Source organism: Macroventuria anomochaeta (genome assembly GCF_010093625.1).
Source record: "Macroventuria anomochaeta strain CBS 525.71 unplaced genomic scaffold BU25scaffold_1, whole genome shotgun sequence".
Classification (NCBI taxonomy): Eukaryota; Fungi; Ascomycota; class Dothideomycetes; order Pleosporales; family Didymellaceae; genus Macroventuria; species Macroventuria anomochaeta.
This window is the reverse complement of record NW_022985362.1, coordinates 1983780-1996708: the sequence shown is the minus strand read 5'-3', so window position 1 is coordinate 1996708 and position 12929 is coordinate 1983780. Positions and strand designations below refer to the sequence as shown.

General features: G+C 54.2%; 8 protein-coding genes across 8 annotated transcripts in view; 4 read left to right on the top strand and 4 right to left on the bottom strand.

Moving 5' to 3' along the window:
* BU25DRAFT_381757 (uncharacterized protein) overlaps window positions 1-364 on the top strand; it is a gene marked incomplete at its 3' end in the record, with an annotated part of 4306 nt that extends 3942 nt beyond the window's left edge. The window contains exon 8 of the mRNA XM_033699678.1: window positions 26-364. Within this exon, the coding sequence (XP_033568102.1) occupies window positions 26-364 (339 nt within the window). The remainder of the gene's footprint in view (window positions 1-25) is intronic.
* Window positions 365-1356: 992 nt separating this feature from the next.
* BU25DRAFT_417044 (uncharacterized protein) lies at window positions 1357-2206 on the bottom strand (the record flags this gene model as incomplete). Its single annotated transcript, XM_033699922.1, has 2 exons — window positions 1357-1490; window positions 1687-2206. The coding sequence occupies 2 exons, from the start codon at window positions 2204-2206 to the stop codon at window positions 1357-1359; spliced, it is 654 nt and encodes a 217-aa protein (XP_033568101.1).
* Window positions 2207-3433: 1227 nt separating this feature from the next.
* Window positions 3434-4653, bottom strand: BU25DRAFT_427325 (uncharacterized protein; the record flags this gene model as incomplete). The annotated part of the gene is made up of 3 exons (XM_033699972.1): window positions 3434-4298; window positions 4347-4579; window positions 4630-4653. The coding sequence occupies 3 exons, from the start codon at window positions 4651-4653 to the stop codon at window positions 3434-3436; spliced, it is 1122 nt and encodes a 373-aa protein (XP_033568100.1).
* A 251-nt stretch (window positions 4654-4904) lies between these two features.
* Window positions 4905-5346, top strand: BU25DRAFT_328793 (uncharacterized protein; the record flags this gene model as incomplete). The annotated part of the gene is made up of 3 exons (XM_033699541.1): window positions 4905-4959; window positions 5015-5191; window positions 5246-5346. The coding sequence occupies 3 exons, from the start codon at window positions 4905-4907 to the stop codon at window positions 5344-5346; spliced, it is 333 nt and encodes a 110-aa protein (XP_033568099.1).
* A 72-nt stretch (window positions 5347-5418) lies between these two features.
* BU25DRAFT_328254 (uncharacterized protein) lies at window positions 5419-6598 on the bottom strand (the record flags this gene model as incomplete). The annotated part of the gene is made up of 2 exons (XM_033699513.1): window positions 5419-6417; window positions 6473-6598. 2 exons carry the CDS (start codon window positions 6596-6598, stop codon window positions 5419-5421), a joined length of 1125 nt encoding a protein of 374 aa, XP_033568098.1.
* Window positions 6599-7022: 424 nt separating this feature from the next.
* On the top strand, window positions 7023-8655 carry BU25DRAFT_405737 (uncharacterized protein). The gene is made up of 3 exons (XM_033699858.1): window positions 7023-7353; window positions 7405-7761; window positions 7816-8655. Exons 1-3 carry the CDS (start codon window positions 7150-7152, stop codon window positions 8392-8394), a joined length of 1140 nt encoding a protein of 379 aa, XP_033568097.1. The 5' UTR covers window positions 7023-7149; the 3' UTR covers window positions 8395-8655.
* Window positions 8656-9034: 379 nt separating this feature from the next.
* BU25DRAFT_328174 (pyruvate dehydrogenase E1 component subunit beta) lies at window positions 9035-10476 on the top strand (the record flags this gene model as incomplete). The annotated part of the gene is made up of 5 exons (XM_033699508.1): window positions 9035-9270; window positions 9433-9556; window positions 9612-9898; window positions 9950-10013; window positions 10066-10476. 5 exons carry the CDS (start codon window positions 9035-9037, stop codon window positions 10474-10476), a joined length of 1122 nt encoding a protein of 373 aa, XP_033568096.1.
* A 1407-nt stretch (window positions 10477-11883) lies between these two features.
* BU25DRAFT_417039 (uncharacterized protein) lies at window positions 11884-12604 on the bottom strand (the record flags this gene model as incomplete). Its single annotated transcript, XM_033699921.1, has 3 exons — window positions 11884-12008; window positions 12128-12224; window positions 12269-12604. 3 exons carry the CDS (start codon window positions 12602-12604, stop codon window positions 11884-11886), a joined length of 558 nt encoding a protein of 185 aa, XP_033568095.1.
* Between the last annotated feature and the right edge of the window lie 325 nt (window positions 12605-12929).

Below are 12929 nucleotides of genomic sequence, written 5' to 3'. Positions count from 1 at the left end.
ACGAGCGCTGGATGGGTACGAGAAGGCGCTTGGGCTCGAGCACCCGTACACGCTCACCAGCGTCGGTCAGCTTGGGTCGGTGCTATGGAGCCAAGGGCGGTTGATGGATGCTGAGATCCTGGAAACACGGGCCTTGGAAGCAAGGAAGAGGACGCTTGGAGACGACCATCCAGACACGCTGATGGCAATGGCCAACCTCGCGTTCACACTCAGGTCGCAAGGTCGCCTCCAGGGGGCTTTGTCGCTGATGGAGGCATGCGTTCAAGTGCGGACACGAGTTCTTGGACTTGGCCATCCTGACACCAAGTCTTCTACATCGACGCTGAACTGGTGGCTTTCAGAGAGCCGAGACCTGGGAGCGTGAAGCTGGCTGCGTAGAGTGTTGGCTGTCGACTTATGTACGACAACAGTAATAATCACATTGCATACAAGCTTTGCAAAGCTGCATGCAGATAGTGGTATAGTACTACTGGTAGTTAGGATATACACACAGCGACTAACATATACGGGGAGCAGCTAGCCTGTACACAGCATGCAACCTCAGCTCATGTACACCTATATCACGAACAGCAATGTACCTACAAAAGCGTTAGGCTGCTTTCAGGTTAGCGCACATACTGTTTGTCTAGGTCACGCACGGGAGTTGTTCAGCACAAATTGCAATCACGGCAGACAATGCAAGTGGACTATCTAATCAAAGACATAATTTATTAAATTAGGTAAGGTGTAAGAAGCTGTGTTTTAGTCGAGGTGACTGGCTCAGCACCACGTAAGCGTACTGACGCTGCTCGCTTGGACACGCGCTACTTGGCGCATGCCCTCTCACGCAACCTCGCATGTAGGTAGCACACGACTGCAAGTCGTAGAGGCTGGGATGAAGATAGATCTTTCGTAGCTTTGTTTTCTGAGCTCTTAATAAACAGCAAGAGTAGAGGTAGCTCTGTCGCAATCAGGGTGCAAAGCTAGCGCGATGCCGGGCGCGGTGCACGTAACAATCAACAGGACGACCACAACCGCAGTAATTCTCTAGCTTCGAGGTGGTAGCCTGCAAAGGAACGGCTAAAAAAACAAGCTGACACAGATAACGGATGTTTTGCCCCAAGGTTGAGGGCTTTGGGTTGGGTAATTATCCACGTCATGAACGTATAAAGTGCAAGGAGTGCGGTCTCAACAGGCTGTCCGGGTGATGCAGGACACATACTTCACAACCTAACCGATTCGCGTCCACTCACGCCCCTTATCGATGTCGCTAACCCTACTGCCTACGTTTGACTGCAAACCTGATCCGACTCTACACTTGGAGACCCATGCACAGAGACCTGGCTGAGAAGCTGTTTCTCGTACATCATCGGAAGTTCAACCATGCCAGGAAGGTGCTTCTCGAACGTTTATCTCCTCAATTCGTTCTCTGACAGACCATGCTTTCTCTCGTTTAAAGTAGTCTATTTCCCGGTGAATGAGCATCATGTCTACTGCAACGACAACCAGATCTGCGATACGGTCAGTTGAATGAACTTCAAGAGTCTAGGCAATAGCTGCATACCAGTGTAATATAAGCTTGAAGGGGCCTCGTACACGACCTGGTTGGGTCACCATGGTGGTGGCCTCTCAGAGCAAGACTTGAATTGTTTACCGGAGACAATGAGGTTGGCTTGGTTCATCCAATACATGATAATTTAGGCTAACTCCTTCTTGAAGATAAGTGTAGCCATCCTTGGAGCAAGACGTAGAAATTTTCCATGTTGCCGTATGGACCATTTTCTGCCGCCCTCTCCATTGCGCCGACAACGTGCCCCAAGGCACCAAAAGCTATCCCAGATGGGCTGTCCGCGACTTGTATATCTTTATGGTCCCCCGTCGCATCGGCTGTTGTTTCGCCTCCAGACCGCGGGACTTCGTCAATGTAGGGAGATCCAGTATCAGGATTTTGACAGCCTTTCCCATAATCCAACTGTCTGTCGCGGACGTTAGGTGAGATATGGCCTCCCTTATCGGCGTGGTGGTGGATTGCCTGCGTCTCTGACGGCCACGACCTATCACTGAGAAGCGAGGAGCAACCACTGAGCAGCTCATATTGAGCATCCCCCCGACGCCTTAGCTTTCGACAGAATCCACTCGAAACTTCGTTCATCTCATCTTGGCAATCTTCAGCCGGACGCTTCATGCCGGTGCACCAACTTGCACTCTCATCCAACCTTGTAGACATGGGTGGACAGGAGCTTCGCCCGTACGCATCATGTGAGGGAATGAAGCTGCCACGTCATCAGATGGGCAGCGGAAGGTATGACCAGGCTTGTGACCGCTAGCAGCAGAAACATGCTGATCATCTGGGCGAACGACACGTTGCAGTACTGTGCGATATGGCTCATCCCTCCAAGAAAGAAACTTAGCCCGACGTGAGCAACAAGTTCGAAAGGAATGTGCCAAGCAGGGACAGCTTCAGCACATCGACTTGACGGGATTGTAGAAGCAGGATCGAAAGGATGAGTTGGACGGCATTGCTAGTCTGTGTTAGGTTTTGTCATGTGTGTGTACCCACCCAAGTGTCATGTTCAATAATGCGCCAAAGTTGTCCCCCACTCAAATGCTCAGTTCATTGACTGCAGTCGACAGTATTGCGGCGGATGGAACGGTGGCGGCAAAGTTGACACAAAAGACAGCGACCTCGTTGGCATGGGCGTAGCGTAGAGCAAAACCAGCAGGAACGCATAATACGAGCAACATGATTGCAACCGCAGGCCAGCTGGAGAAGAAGACGAATTTGATCTGGGATCCTACGGGAATCGAACATCTGAGAGCTTTTCGTTTAGGTTCCTCCAGCGTGATATCTTCAGACTCCTGGTTTGCAAGCGTTTCGTCATATTCTTGGTCGTGTCCTTTCTGATACAGCTTCTTGAACTTGCCTCACTTCTCCACAACACACTGTATAAGTCCGGGCTGTGATTTTGGATCGGTGAATGCAGGCTGTAATCCTATCGGGTTAAAGGGTTATAACGCATATCATCAGGTTGCATCGCCGCTCGATGCGCCTGCCTGCGAACTGCGTCTGTAACCATCAGCAACCTTCTGTCCGAACAATGACGTACTTACGCATATTTGATACTCGATACTCAATCTCGGGAGTGATAACTTTTGGTCGCCAGCAAGGTGCGAAACGATTGAAGAGGGGTAGCTGATCCAGCCACAGCGCTTAGAGCTGATCCCTGTGTTGTTTCCGATCAACTGTCAGTGTAAACGGAGGTCGCTCTTCCAGCTGTGTACAATACGTGATGGGTAAGAATGTAATTCTGTGGCTCCAAAATCCACGGTGTTCAGTAGCCATCCGATGCAACGCTTTTGAAGTGACTTACAAGCTAGTCATACATGCCGCTAAAATTGCTGCAACCCGCCTGGTCATACCGTTCGCCAAACAATGCTTCATAACCTCATTCGCTCACTTTTTGCCCTTTCCCTTTGTCTTGCTCCTCGTCGACTTGCTAGGCGGAGTATCATCAACATCAACCATCTCCTGAACTACAGGCTCGCCATCATCTTCACCTTCATCACCAACATCCTCCTCTTCTGCATCACGCACCATCTCCTTAGCCTTCACCTTGCGCGCAGCATCCCAACTCTGAACCAGATTTGCGACCTCCTCGTGCGGCGTCTCCTTGCCGTTCCAAGCATTACACCCACCACATCTCCATTTGCCGATGTCCTCCACCGTGCGAGCGCCGGGTGGTGCTTGCCCGTTTACGAGTCTGCATTCGGAGCAGATCAGGGCGAGGCGGTTCTTGGGCTGTGTTTCGTCTTCGCCCAGAAGAGCGTCAAGGATGCGGTCGTACCAGCGAGATTGTGTGAATGAAGTTACGGGTGCAGAAGAGTACTGTTTCGTTGAGTCGACAGGTGCGAATGCATTCGGTGCGAATTCGGCGCCTGGTGAGGGTGGTTGTGGGCGATCCTGAGGTGAGATAGGTACTGGAGGTACACGCTGCGGTGTCACTGGGTTCTGCGATTGGTTCTGCGGACGTTGAATGTTTGCAGTCGGTGGAGGTGCAATGCCTGTGCGTGGGCCTTGTGGTTGCGGAGGTTTCTGAGGGGTTTGTTGCTTTTTACTATTCGGCGACGGCTGAGGTACCTCCTGCTTGGGCGAAGCACCGTACTTCTCGAGCAACTGCTGAGTAGAGTTGTACTTGGTGGCCTCCTTCAGCCTATTGATTGTAGCATCACGCTCTTTGTTGAGCTTCCTCAGGTAGGCGTCGGTGTTGGATATGCGGTAGTCGAAGTAGCACGTGAGCGCATAGCGGACAAGGTAGATGCTGCGCAACGTCAGTAGCAGTTTGGGAGTTACTGAGATGTGGACCTACACGACAGGACTGCCTGCAATGACTGACACTTCCACGATACCCCAGTTCTGGCGGCCAGTGACTAAGATGAGCAGTAACGCAGCCAGGATATACGCAAACCCAGCATAGAGCGTCCACATAACGCGGGCGCGTCTTGAGGTCTGGCGGCGCTTGTCATTGACGGCGGTAGCTTTGTTGATTTTGGCGGTGAGAGCTGAGAGCGTCCTTTCGAACGAGGCAGCATCTTCGCCCGCCTGGAGTTGTTAGCAGGTGGATTTCTAGAACTACAAGTACTAGGACTCACCCTCCATGGCCACAGAGACACCATGGTTGCCGTAGCAGATGTAGCAGAGTTTGCAGCCCGGCGTGGGGCGTGGTTATGGTTGTTGCCAGCAAGACATGCGTTGCGTGTAGAGAGCTGCTGCGACGTCAGAGGAGCTAGCCCTGGAGATCGACAAGCGGATTGATCCCTGCATGTTCCGCTATCACGTGACACTGCTTTCTTTCCGCAAGTTGACGGTTCGCCGCTGCCACTGCGGCTTCGACGCTCATTCACAAATCAACTCAATGTCCCGTGAAATGGCCCTTGTAGCATACAGAAACCTGCTGCGATCAGCGCGCATTGCTTTCCAAGGTACATCAGCGCACCCATCACCGTTCAATCGCAGTATAGCTCACACGGTCTTCAGGAGATGCAAACGTCCTCTCCGCCGCGCGCGTCGAGGTCCGCAAGAACTTCGAGAGCAACCGCCACCTGCAGACCGGCACCGAAGAGTTTCAGAAGCAGATCGCACATGCCGAGGAAGTCGCCAAGTTTCTGAGAGAGAATGTTGTTCAAGGAGAAGCTACAGAGGGCGACAACTATAGTATGTGACGAAAGGCTTGGATTTAGTTAGAGTGTTTGCTGACATGCGTTGCAGAGATACGGATACACGAACACACCGAGCGCGGAGACAACGAGGATATCAAAAAGAACAAGGGCAAGACTACATTAGGGGGAACGAAATGCTGCTCGTCCTAGACTTTTGTCAAGCTTCGTAACGTGATACCCATACCGTTCATGACGCCGACCCAATGCTATGTATAATGTACACTAGTTGCCTGCCAGACTGGGGTAGCTGGCTTCCTCGTCGCCCGAAGGTGGAGGTGCAAGAGCCAGGCTGTCCAAGTCGTTTTGCGCAGGCGCCTCGATCGCCGCCTGTGCTGCTGCCCGCCGCGCTGGACCAGCAGCCTGTCTGCCTTCCTTCGCATACTGCATCCTGATGTTCTGGTCCAGACTGTCCAGCTGCTTCGGCTTACCCCAAGTCACCCGCATGGGACACCCTTTGATGACTACCTTGCCCTTCAGTGTTTCTGCAGCTGTCTCCGCGTCCTTTCTCTTTACATAGTTGACGTATGCGCAGTGAGCTCGATGTGAGCATACTAGCGATCGTAGCTGGCCGTACTGTGCGAAGTGTGTACGGAGCTCGTGCTCAGGAAGGTCGTCCTCAACACCGGTGACGAACAGTGATGCAACGTTCGGATCAGAGGGCGGTAGCCAGTCTTGCGGGTTGGGCTGTGCTGAGGATCCTCCAGCGCGTCCTCCTCTCGCAGGTCTCATACCTCCTCGCGCGCTGCTAGCACCACCTCTCGAATCTCGTGTCCTGATCGGCCCTCCAGTGTGCCCATATGCAGAACCTCCACCAGTGCCAGGTGCTGGAAGCGCCTTTTGTCCACCTTCCTCGGCCTCTGCTTCCAGACGTCGCTGCTTCTTGTGGTACGGTTCGCTTTGCGCCAACCGCTTCAACAGGTCGCGTGCCTTCTCGTCTGTCTTCTCATACGCCTCCATGGCGCCTCTGCCCTCTTCAATCTCTCTCTCGTGCTCTTGCGCGTAGTATTGGCGGTTGATGTCGCTCTGCGGCCCAGGCGCAACCATCTTCAGCGCTGCATCACGGACAACGAGGGGCAGTCCGAATGACAGATCCAGCATGCAGCACTGACAACAGTTCTTGAGGCGCGCGCATGTGAGGCAAATGTTCGTTCGCTTCTGTCGGGCGGTGCGGTCGGCTTTCCAGCGAAATATGGTGAATGGTCGTGTACAGATCTTGCATTCCTAGATTATATCAGTATACTGCGCATCATCGTAGTATGGAGAAGAGAGTACTTACTGCGCCGTGGTCCTCCTTCAGCATCTGCACGTACGGGTTGTCCGGTAGGCATTTCTCGCAAACGGACGGGAAGTCAGTCGTCTCCCACCCGCTGCGGTTCAGGTCGGTCTTGATCTGGGGCGGCATCCTGATCGCGGTATTGTGGTTCCAGAAAGAGGATCCTCAAGCGTATGCCCAGCCTTGGAATACGTGTGGGTAGGTCTTGCGCCTGTGCGACTATGTTGTGCCTTCCTGTTGCGATGAAGGCAGGGCTGGCGCGGGAGTCGCAATGTTGCGCGGACGAAGTTCAAAGTCGAGGTTAGCCAGGGACCGTCGTCAGCGAGCGTCACGGGCGAATCGGCGGTGTTGCAGTACGCGCAAGTGGGGCGCAGTAGCAGTGAATGTCTCTCCGTGGGGTGCTGGAATGACGGCGGAGGGCTCAAGGAAATCCTTAGCACATGTTCGGGTGGCGCATTTAGCGCGGTCGTAGAGAGATTGTTTTGATTGGCCTGTCGGCGCCAGGATAATTTGATGCTACCTTAGGTACAGTTAGGGGCAGTAGGAATCTCCTGTACCGCTATTTCGCATAAGAAACGCTGTTCTCTCCGTTCTCTGGCTCTTCACTTCGTCAATTGACACTGCTTCAACACAGTACACTTTGTTTCTATACCTAATAGTTACTTTTGTCCACCGCCACCATGTCTCCCATTGCGCTCGAACAGGAAGACCACAGCCGTGATGCCGCCTTCAACAAGGCCATGCACGGCCAGTCTGCGAAGGCGCGTGGTGGTATGACTGCCATGTTGCAGAAGGACAAGGGTGCGCAGCAGGCTGCTGTGGACGAGTACTTCAAGCACTGGGACAACAAGGCAGCTGCAGACGAGACAGAGGAGACACGGAAGGTGCGCGGCGAGTGCAGACAGAATGGCGGTGACGGCGACTGACATGCGCAGGAACGACGAGACGAGTATGCTACCCTGACCAGGCACTACTACAACCTGGCAACCGACCTGTACGAGTACGGCTGGGGACAGTCCTTCCACTTCTGCCGTTATGCGTACGGCGAGTCCTTCTACCGTGCCATTGCCCGCCACGAGCACTACCTCGCCCACAAGATGCAGCTGCAGGACAACATGCGCGTGCTGGACGTTGGCTGCGGTGTCGGTGGCCCTGCGCGTGAGATTGTCAAGTTTGCTGGCGTGAACGTTGTCGGTCTCAACAACAACGACTACCAAATCGAGCGTGCCACAGCCTACGCCGAGAAGGAGGGTCTGTCAGACAAGCTGAAGTTCACCAAGGGTGACTTCATGGTACACACTACCCCTGTTACTTCTTTGAGACCCTGAGACTAACACTGCCACCAGCAAATGTCTTTCCCCGACAACTCCTTTGACGCTGTCTACGCTATCGAGGCTACCGTCCACGCTCCCTCCCTCGAGGGCATCTACAGCGAGATCTTCCGTGTGCTCAAGCCTGGCGGTGTCTTCGGTGTCTACGAGTGGCTCATGACCGACAAGTACGACAACGACAACCCCCACCACCGTGAGATCCGTCTTGGTATCGAGATTGGTGACGGTATCTCCAACATGGAGAAAATCGAGGTTGCCCTCGCGGCCATGAAGGCTGCCGGCTTCGTCATGGAGCACCACGAGGATTTGGCCGACCGCGACGACCCCTACCCCTGGTACTGGCCTCTGTCCGGCCAGCTGAAGTACATCAGCACCATTGGCGACATCCCCACCATCCTTCGTATGACCAAAGTCGGCCGTGGCCTTGTCCACAGGTTTGTTGGTGCCCTCGAGACAATCGGCCTGGCGCCCAGGGGTACCCAGAAGACAGCAGACAGTCTTGCGCTTGCTGCTGACTGCCTTGTTGCTGGTGGTCGCGAGAAGCTGTTCACCCCCATGTACCTTATGGTCGGTCGCAAGCCCGCTGATGCCTAAGTGGACCGCACTTGTTCACATTCTTGCCGCGCTGTTGTTCTCTAGACCATTTTGCATCGAGGGTTGTTCTGCCTCGATTTCGCTTCTACGAGCATTGTCTCAAGCTCTTGTACCACAAGCGTCGCAAAAGGCGCGTTATATATGTATGTAATATCTATAGAGTCAGAGAGGGTAACGAGAACGTGATTTATGGCCAACGCAAAAAGAGATAAGATGCTCTGTGTTCGGGGAGCGGACGGCGTGCGGTGAACTAATCAGGGTCCTGCGCTAGTAGTGATAGAATACAAAACTGATGCCGCGAAGGGACTGAATCAGGCCTTGAGCAGATGAGCACACAGGACTTGTCTACAGATGTGTCAAACGCCATGCTCTCCATCCCAATCCTGCATTGAGCGATACCAGAGGCCATTGGTGCAAATAGATATGTCGGGTGAAATCGCGGCCAAGCTGACCCGCTCGTTGTTGAGCGCTAGTTGTTGGGACGTGCATTGTCGGAGATCCGAAAGCTCGATTTTCTGCAGAGGGCTCAACTGTTTGACCGTCAACCTCCCGCATCAGCCTCACAGCTCCGGCCATCACCACACACCGGCACTGCTTCCCCTCCGCCTCTACTCTCCAACCCCCGAGAGCTACACCCACAATGGCCGCCTCCAGGATCACCCGCCCGGCCGCCCGCCTGCTCGCAGCGTCGCGACCGGCCGTCCGACCTGCCTTCCGCGCCGCCGCCATCACCCCCTCGATTGCACGGAGAGGATATGCCTCTGGCCAGAAGGAGATGACAGTGCGTGAGGCGCTGAACGAGGCCATGGTCGAGGAGATGGAGCGTAACGACAAGGTCTTCGTGCTGGGAGAGGAGGTCGCGCAGTACAACGGAGCGTACGTGCCCACACATGCCCTGCGCCAATTGTGCCTGGCAGCGCTGCGATAGAAGGGACAAGCAAGAGGAAGACATAGTTGCACCACAGTCCAGCTGGGGGAATGGCTATCGCAGGCTGCATGGGTCTCAGGCTTTGTCGAACGGAGCTGACGGAGCTGCAGTTACAAGGTCACCAAGGGTCTTCTCGACCGCTTCGGTGAGAAGAGGGTCATTGACTCTCCCATCACCGAGTCTGGTTTCGCCGGTCTGACCATCGGTGCCGCGCTCGCTGGTCTGCACCCCGTTGTGAGTAGCATGCCCGGACACTGTTGCTGCGGAGACAGCTCTAACCCCTCGACAGGTCGAGTTCATGACCTTCAACTTCGCCATGCAGGCCATTGACCAAATCATCAACTCCGCCGCGAAGACACACTACATGTCCGGCGGTATCCAGCCCTGCAACATCACCTTCCGTGGCCCCAACGGTTTCGCCGCCGGTGTCGCTGCCCAGCACTCCCAGGACTACTCTGCCTGGTATGGCAGCATTCCCGGTCTGAAGGTCGTCGCCCCATACAGCGCCGAGGACGCCAAGGGTCTGATGAAGGCTGCTATCCGCGACCCCAACCCAGTCGTTGTTCTAGAGAACGAGTGGGTTGCCCTAGAAACACCTCTCAGAAGTGTAGGCTAACAACGATTCAGGCTTCTGTACGGTCTCTCCTTTCCCATGAGCGAGGAGGCCCAAAAGGACGACTTCGTCATCCCCGTAAGCTCCACAGCCTCACCCGTGAACCAACAAGCACACTAACAACTCCCAGTTCGGCAAGGCCAAGATCGAGCGCCCCGGCAAGGACCTCACCATCGTCACCCTCTCGCGCTGCGTCGGCCAATCCCTCGTCGCCGCCGAGCAACTTAAGCAAAAATACGGCATCGAAGCCGAAGTCATCAACCTGCGCTCGATAAAGCCGCTCGACATCGAGGCCATCGTCAAGTCGGTCAAGAAGACCGGCCACATGCTGTGCGTCGAGTCTGGATACCCCTCGTTCGGCGTCGCGTCTGAGATCATGGCGCTTACCTGCGAGTACGCGTTTGACTACCTTGAGGCGCCCCCGGCCCGTGTTACTGGTGCTGAGGTCCCCACACCGTATGCCCAGAAGCTTGAGGAGATGTCGTTCCCTCAGGAGGACACCATTGTCAACTACGCCGCTAAGCTGCTTCGCGTAGCATAAGCGATGGCGTAGTGTAGGAGTGAGATTTGAGAGTGGGGTGCGGCGATATCATGGGGGGTTGAATAGGTACTGTGTATGAACAGGCGAGGAGGATTCTCTTGGCTGATATGGCTGAGCTAGTGGGCAGTGTACGTGGGAAGTATTTCAAATCTGCATGTACAAGTATTTATTTGCATTTTCTTTCTAATGCCACACTTTTGGAAGGAATTGTCGTGCAACAAAAGCTGTCGTAGTGTCTCTTTGAGGCATGTGGCTGTATGCTTTCGCATTTGTACTACTCAGGCGTTGCTGCCCTACAACCACAAAACCTCGACCCGCACATGGCGTCGGCGACGCCGGTGCGTCCGTCGCCGATCTGAAATCGCGAGTCTTCAGCTGGATCGGTGTAGTCAGGAAACGGTGGGGTGCGTGGGTTCTTGGTGATGGGGATAGGGATTTATGTGGAAGCAGTTGCGAGCTAGATCGCCTTCAGTGTGGATAAAGCAGCGCTTTTTAGCGATGTTGAGCTGCAATAGCAGATGTTTATGGGTGGCTGCCACGAGGTGCAGAAAGGGTTGGCATGTGTGTTAGATGCACGTGGAGCTGCTAGGGTGCGTCCAAGCTGGTGCAGTGTCCACGACTATACGTAAAATCAAGAAGAACAGCGACAATATCCGTACAGGTGTGGGCGAGTGCAGTCCTGATGCTCGAATGGTGGAGAAAGAACGGAAGACCGGGTTGGAGCCGCTGGCGGGCTCCATGCTGTTGCTTTCCCGAACCAAAGCCACTCACACGGCGGATACGGTGTGATAATGTGCTACTAACCTATGGGTCATGTGGCTGCCACGAGGCTTCGACCTGCTAGGCGTTCGAATCAGTAGATGTCAAGCTACTCGGGTGTGTGCAGCTGTCATTGCAGTCTTCATTTGTGGTCAATATGGGTAAGAATCGTGGCTCACTTGATGCTGTTTGGTTTCGGTAGTAGCAGGTTACCGAGCGCAAGTGTTGATGATGTGCTACAGGTAAGTATGCGTTGTGGCTGCCACGAGGTTTTGGCGTGCTGCGTGAGTGGCCCCATGGTCGCTAGAATTGCTCGGATGTGTGCCAAGCGGCGTTGCAAGGTCCGTCAGTGGGCACACTGCACGTGGAAGTGGACGGTGTGGAATGTTTTGCGAGGTGCATGCTTGGATCTGTAAGGCCTCAGTGGTGGTGGTGGTGTACAAGATGTGGGTAGCAAGATGCCACGTGTGGTAACGTCGATACACCGACTGAAGCTGAACGTAGCGTGGACGGTCTGCATGGTCGTCAAGCCTTGTCTATCGTGACAGGGTCGATCCCGAGCAACTTGCGCCCAAAAGCCTTCGATGGGATAACGCATGTGGCGAGCTGGGTGTACGCGTCCCGGAAGCAGTTTCAGCGAATAGAGTGCTATTCACACCGCCGAGTATGGACATGATCATGGGTCGTTGGCATGGGTGGTGAACGACCATGGCTTGTAACTGAAATGGTAAGCATGGAGTGGAGCAGTACGGAGGAGCCCAATGTGGGTGGAGCTGAGATCAAAAAGCAAATCGGTAAGTACTGGCGAGCTGGTGTCAGAGCACTGAGGCTTGATGTCGTGCAGGTCAGTCGCATGGGCCCGTTGATTTCCACGTGTTAGGAGCCGACGTACCGAAGAAGTTTTCAAATCGATCTGGCGGATTCATGTTGGCAAGTGTGGCCGTGTGGTCTCGCATCCGGCTTCGCGGTGGTCTCGAGATGTCCCAATACTGCAAGGTTCATGCAGGTACAAACCAGTCTGTTGGTGACGCACCACAGGACGCTTGCCAAGTATGCTTCGCGTGCGGATTTTCATGGGGATGTCCTGCTCTACGTGCGGCGGTTGATGCAGTGCAATCTGATTTCTTCTGGGGTCAAGGCGCACATCTGACGTGCCGGTCACTGATGAGATGCAGTTGTCTTCTCGATTCTGGCTGCCCCACCCTCGTTCCATGAGCTGACCCTTCCGGTCCGACCGTCTAACTTGTACGCTGATACAAGCGAAAAGCTCTCGCGGAGGGCCCCCTAAGGTGAGTAGCTTGCTGTTCCGCGAATCTAATGTCGAGAACAGATTAGATACGAGACGAAGACACGGAGAAGCAAATCCCATATTTGTGCCCGTGTTTTCAGTGAAGCCACATAGGACTGTATGTTAGGCGTAAACTGTCGATGGCGTAGAAGGGAGGAAGATTGATTCACCGGTATATACACGGCGCTTTTAGACGGCGGGAGCTCGGAAGGTTGTCTGAGTGGTTTGACTGGAGATCTTGCAAGAAAGTATACGGTACACAGGAGGATAGCTGATTTGTGAACTGTGTGATACAAACGGATGGTATGTGAGGATTCAACCCTTAAGGCTGTGCATGATGGTGCAATGTGGGCAGAATGTGGCCTGATCCAAGAGGCAATCAGGGGTTGAGAAAAAGCAAAGTGAC

Coding starts and splice junctions, on each gene's coding strand:
- BU25DRAFT_405737 (XM_033699858.1), top strand. CDS start 7,150: ATGTCTCCCATTGCGCTCGAACAGGAAGACCACAGCCGTGATGCCGCC. Junction 7,354..7,404: donor AGACAGAGGAGACACGGAAG/GTGCGCGGCGAG, acceptor TGACATGCGCAG/GAACGACGAGACGAGTATGC. Junction 7,762..7,815: donor TCACCAAGGGTGACTTCATG/GTACACACTACC, acceptor CACTGCCACCAG/CAAATGTCTTTCCCCGACAA.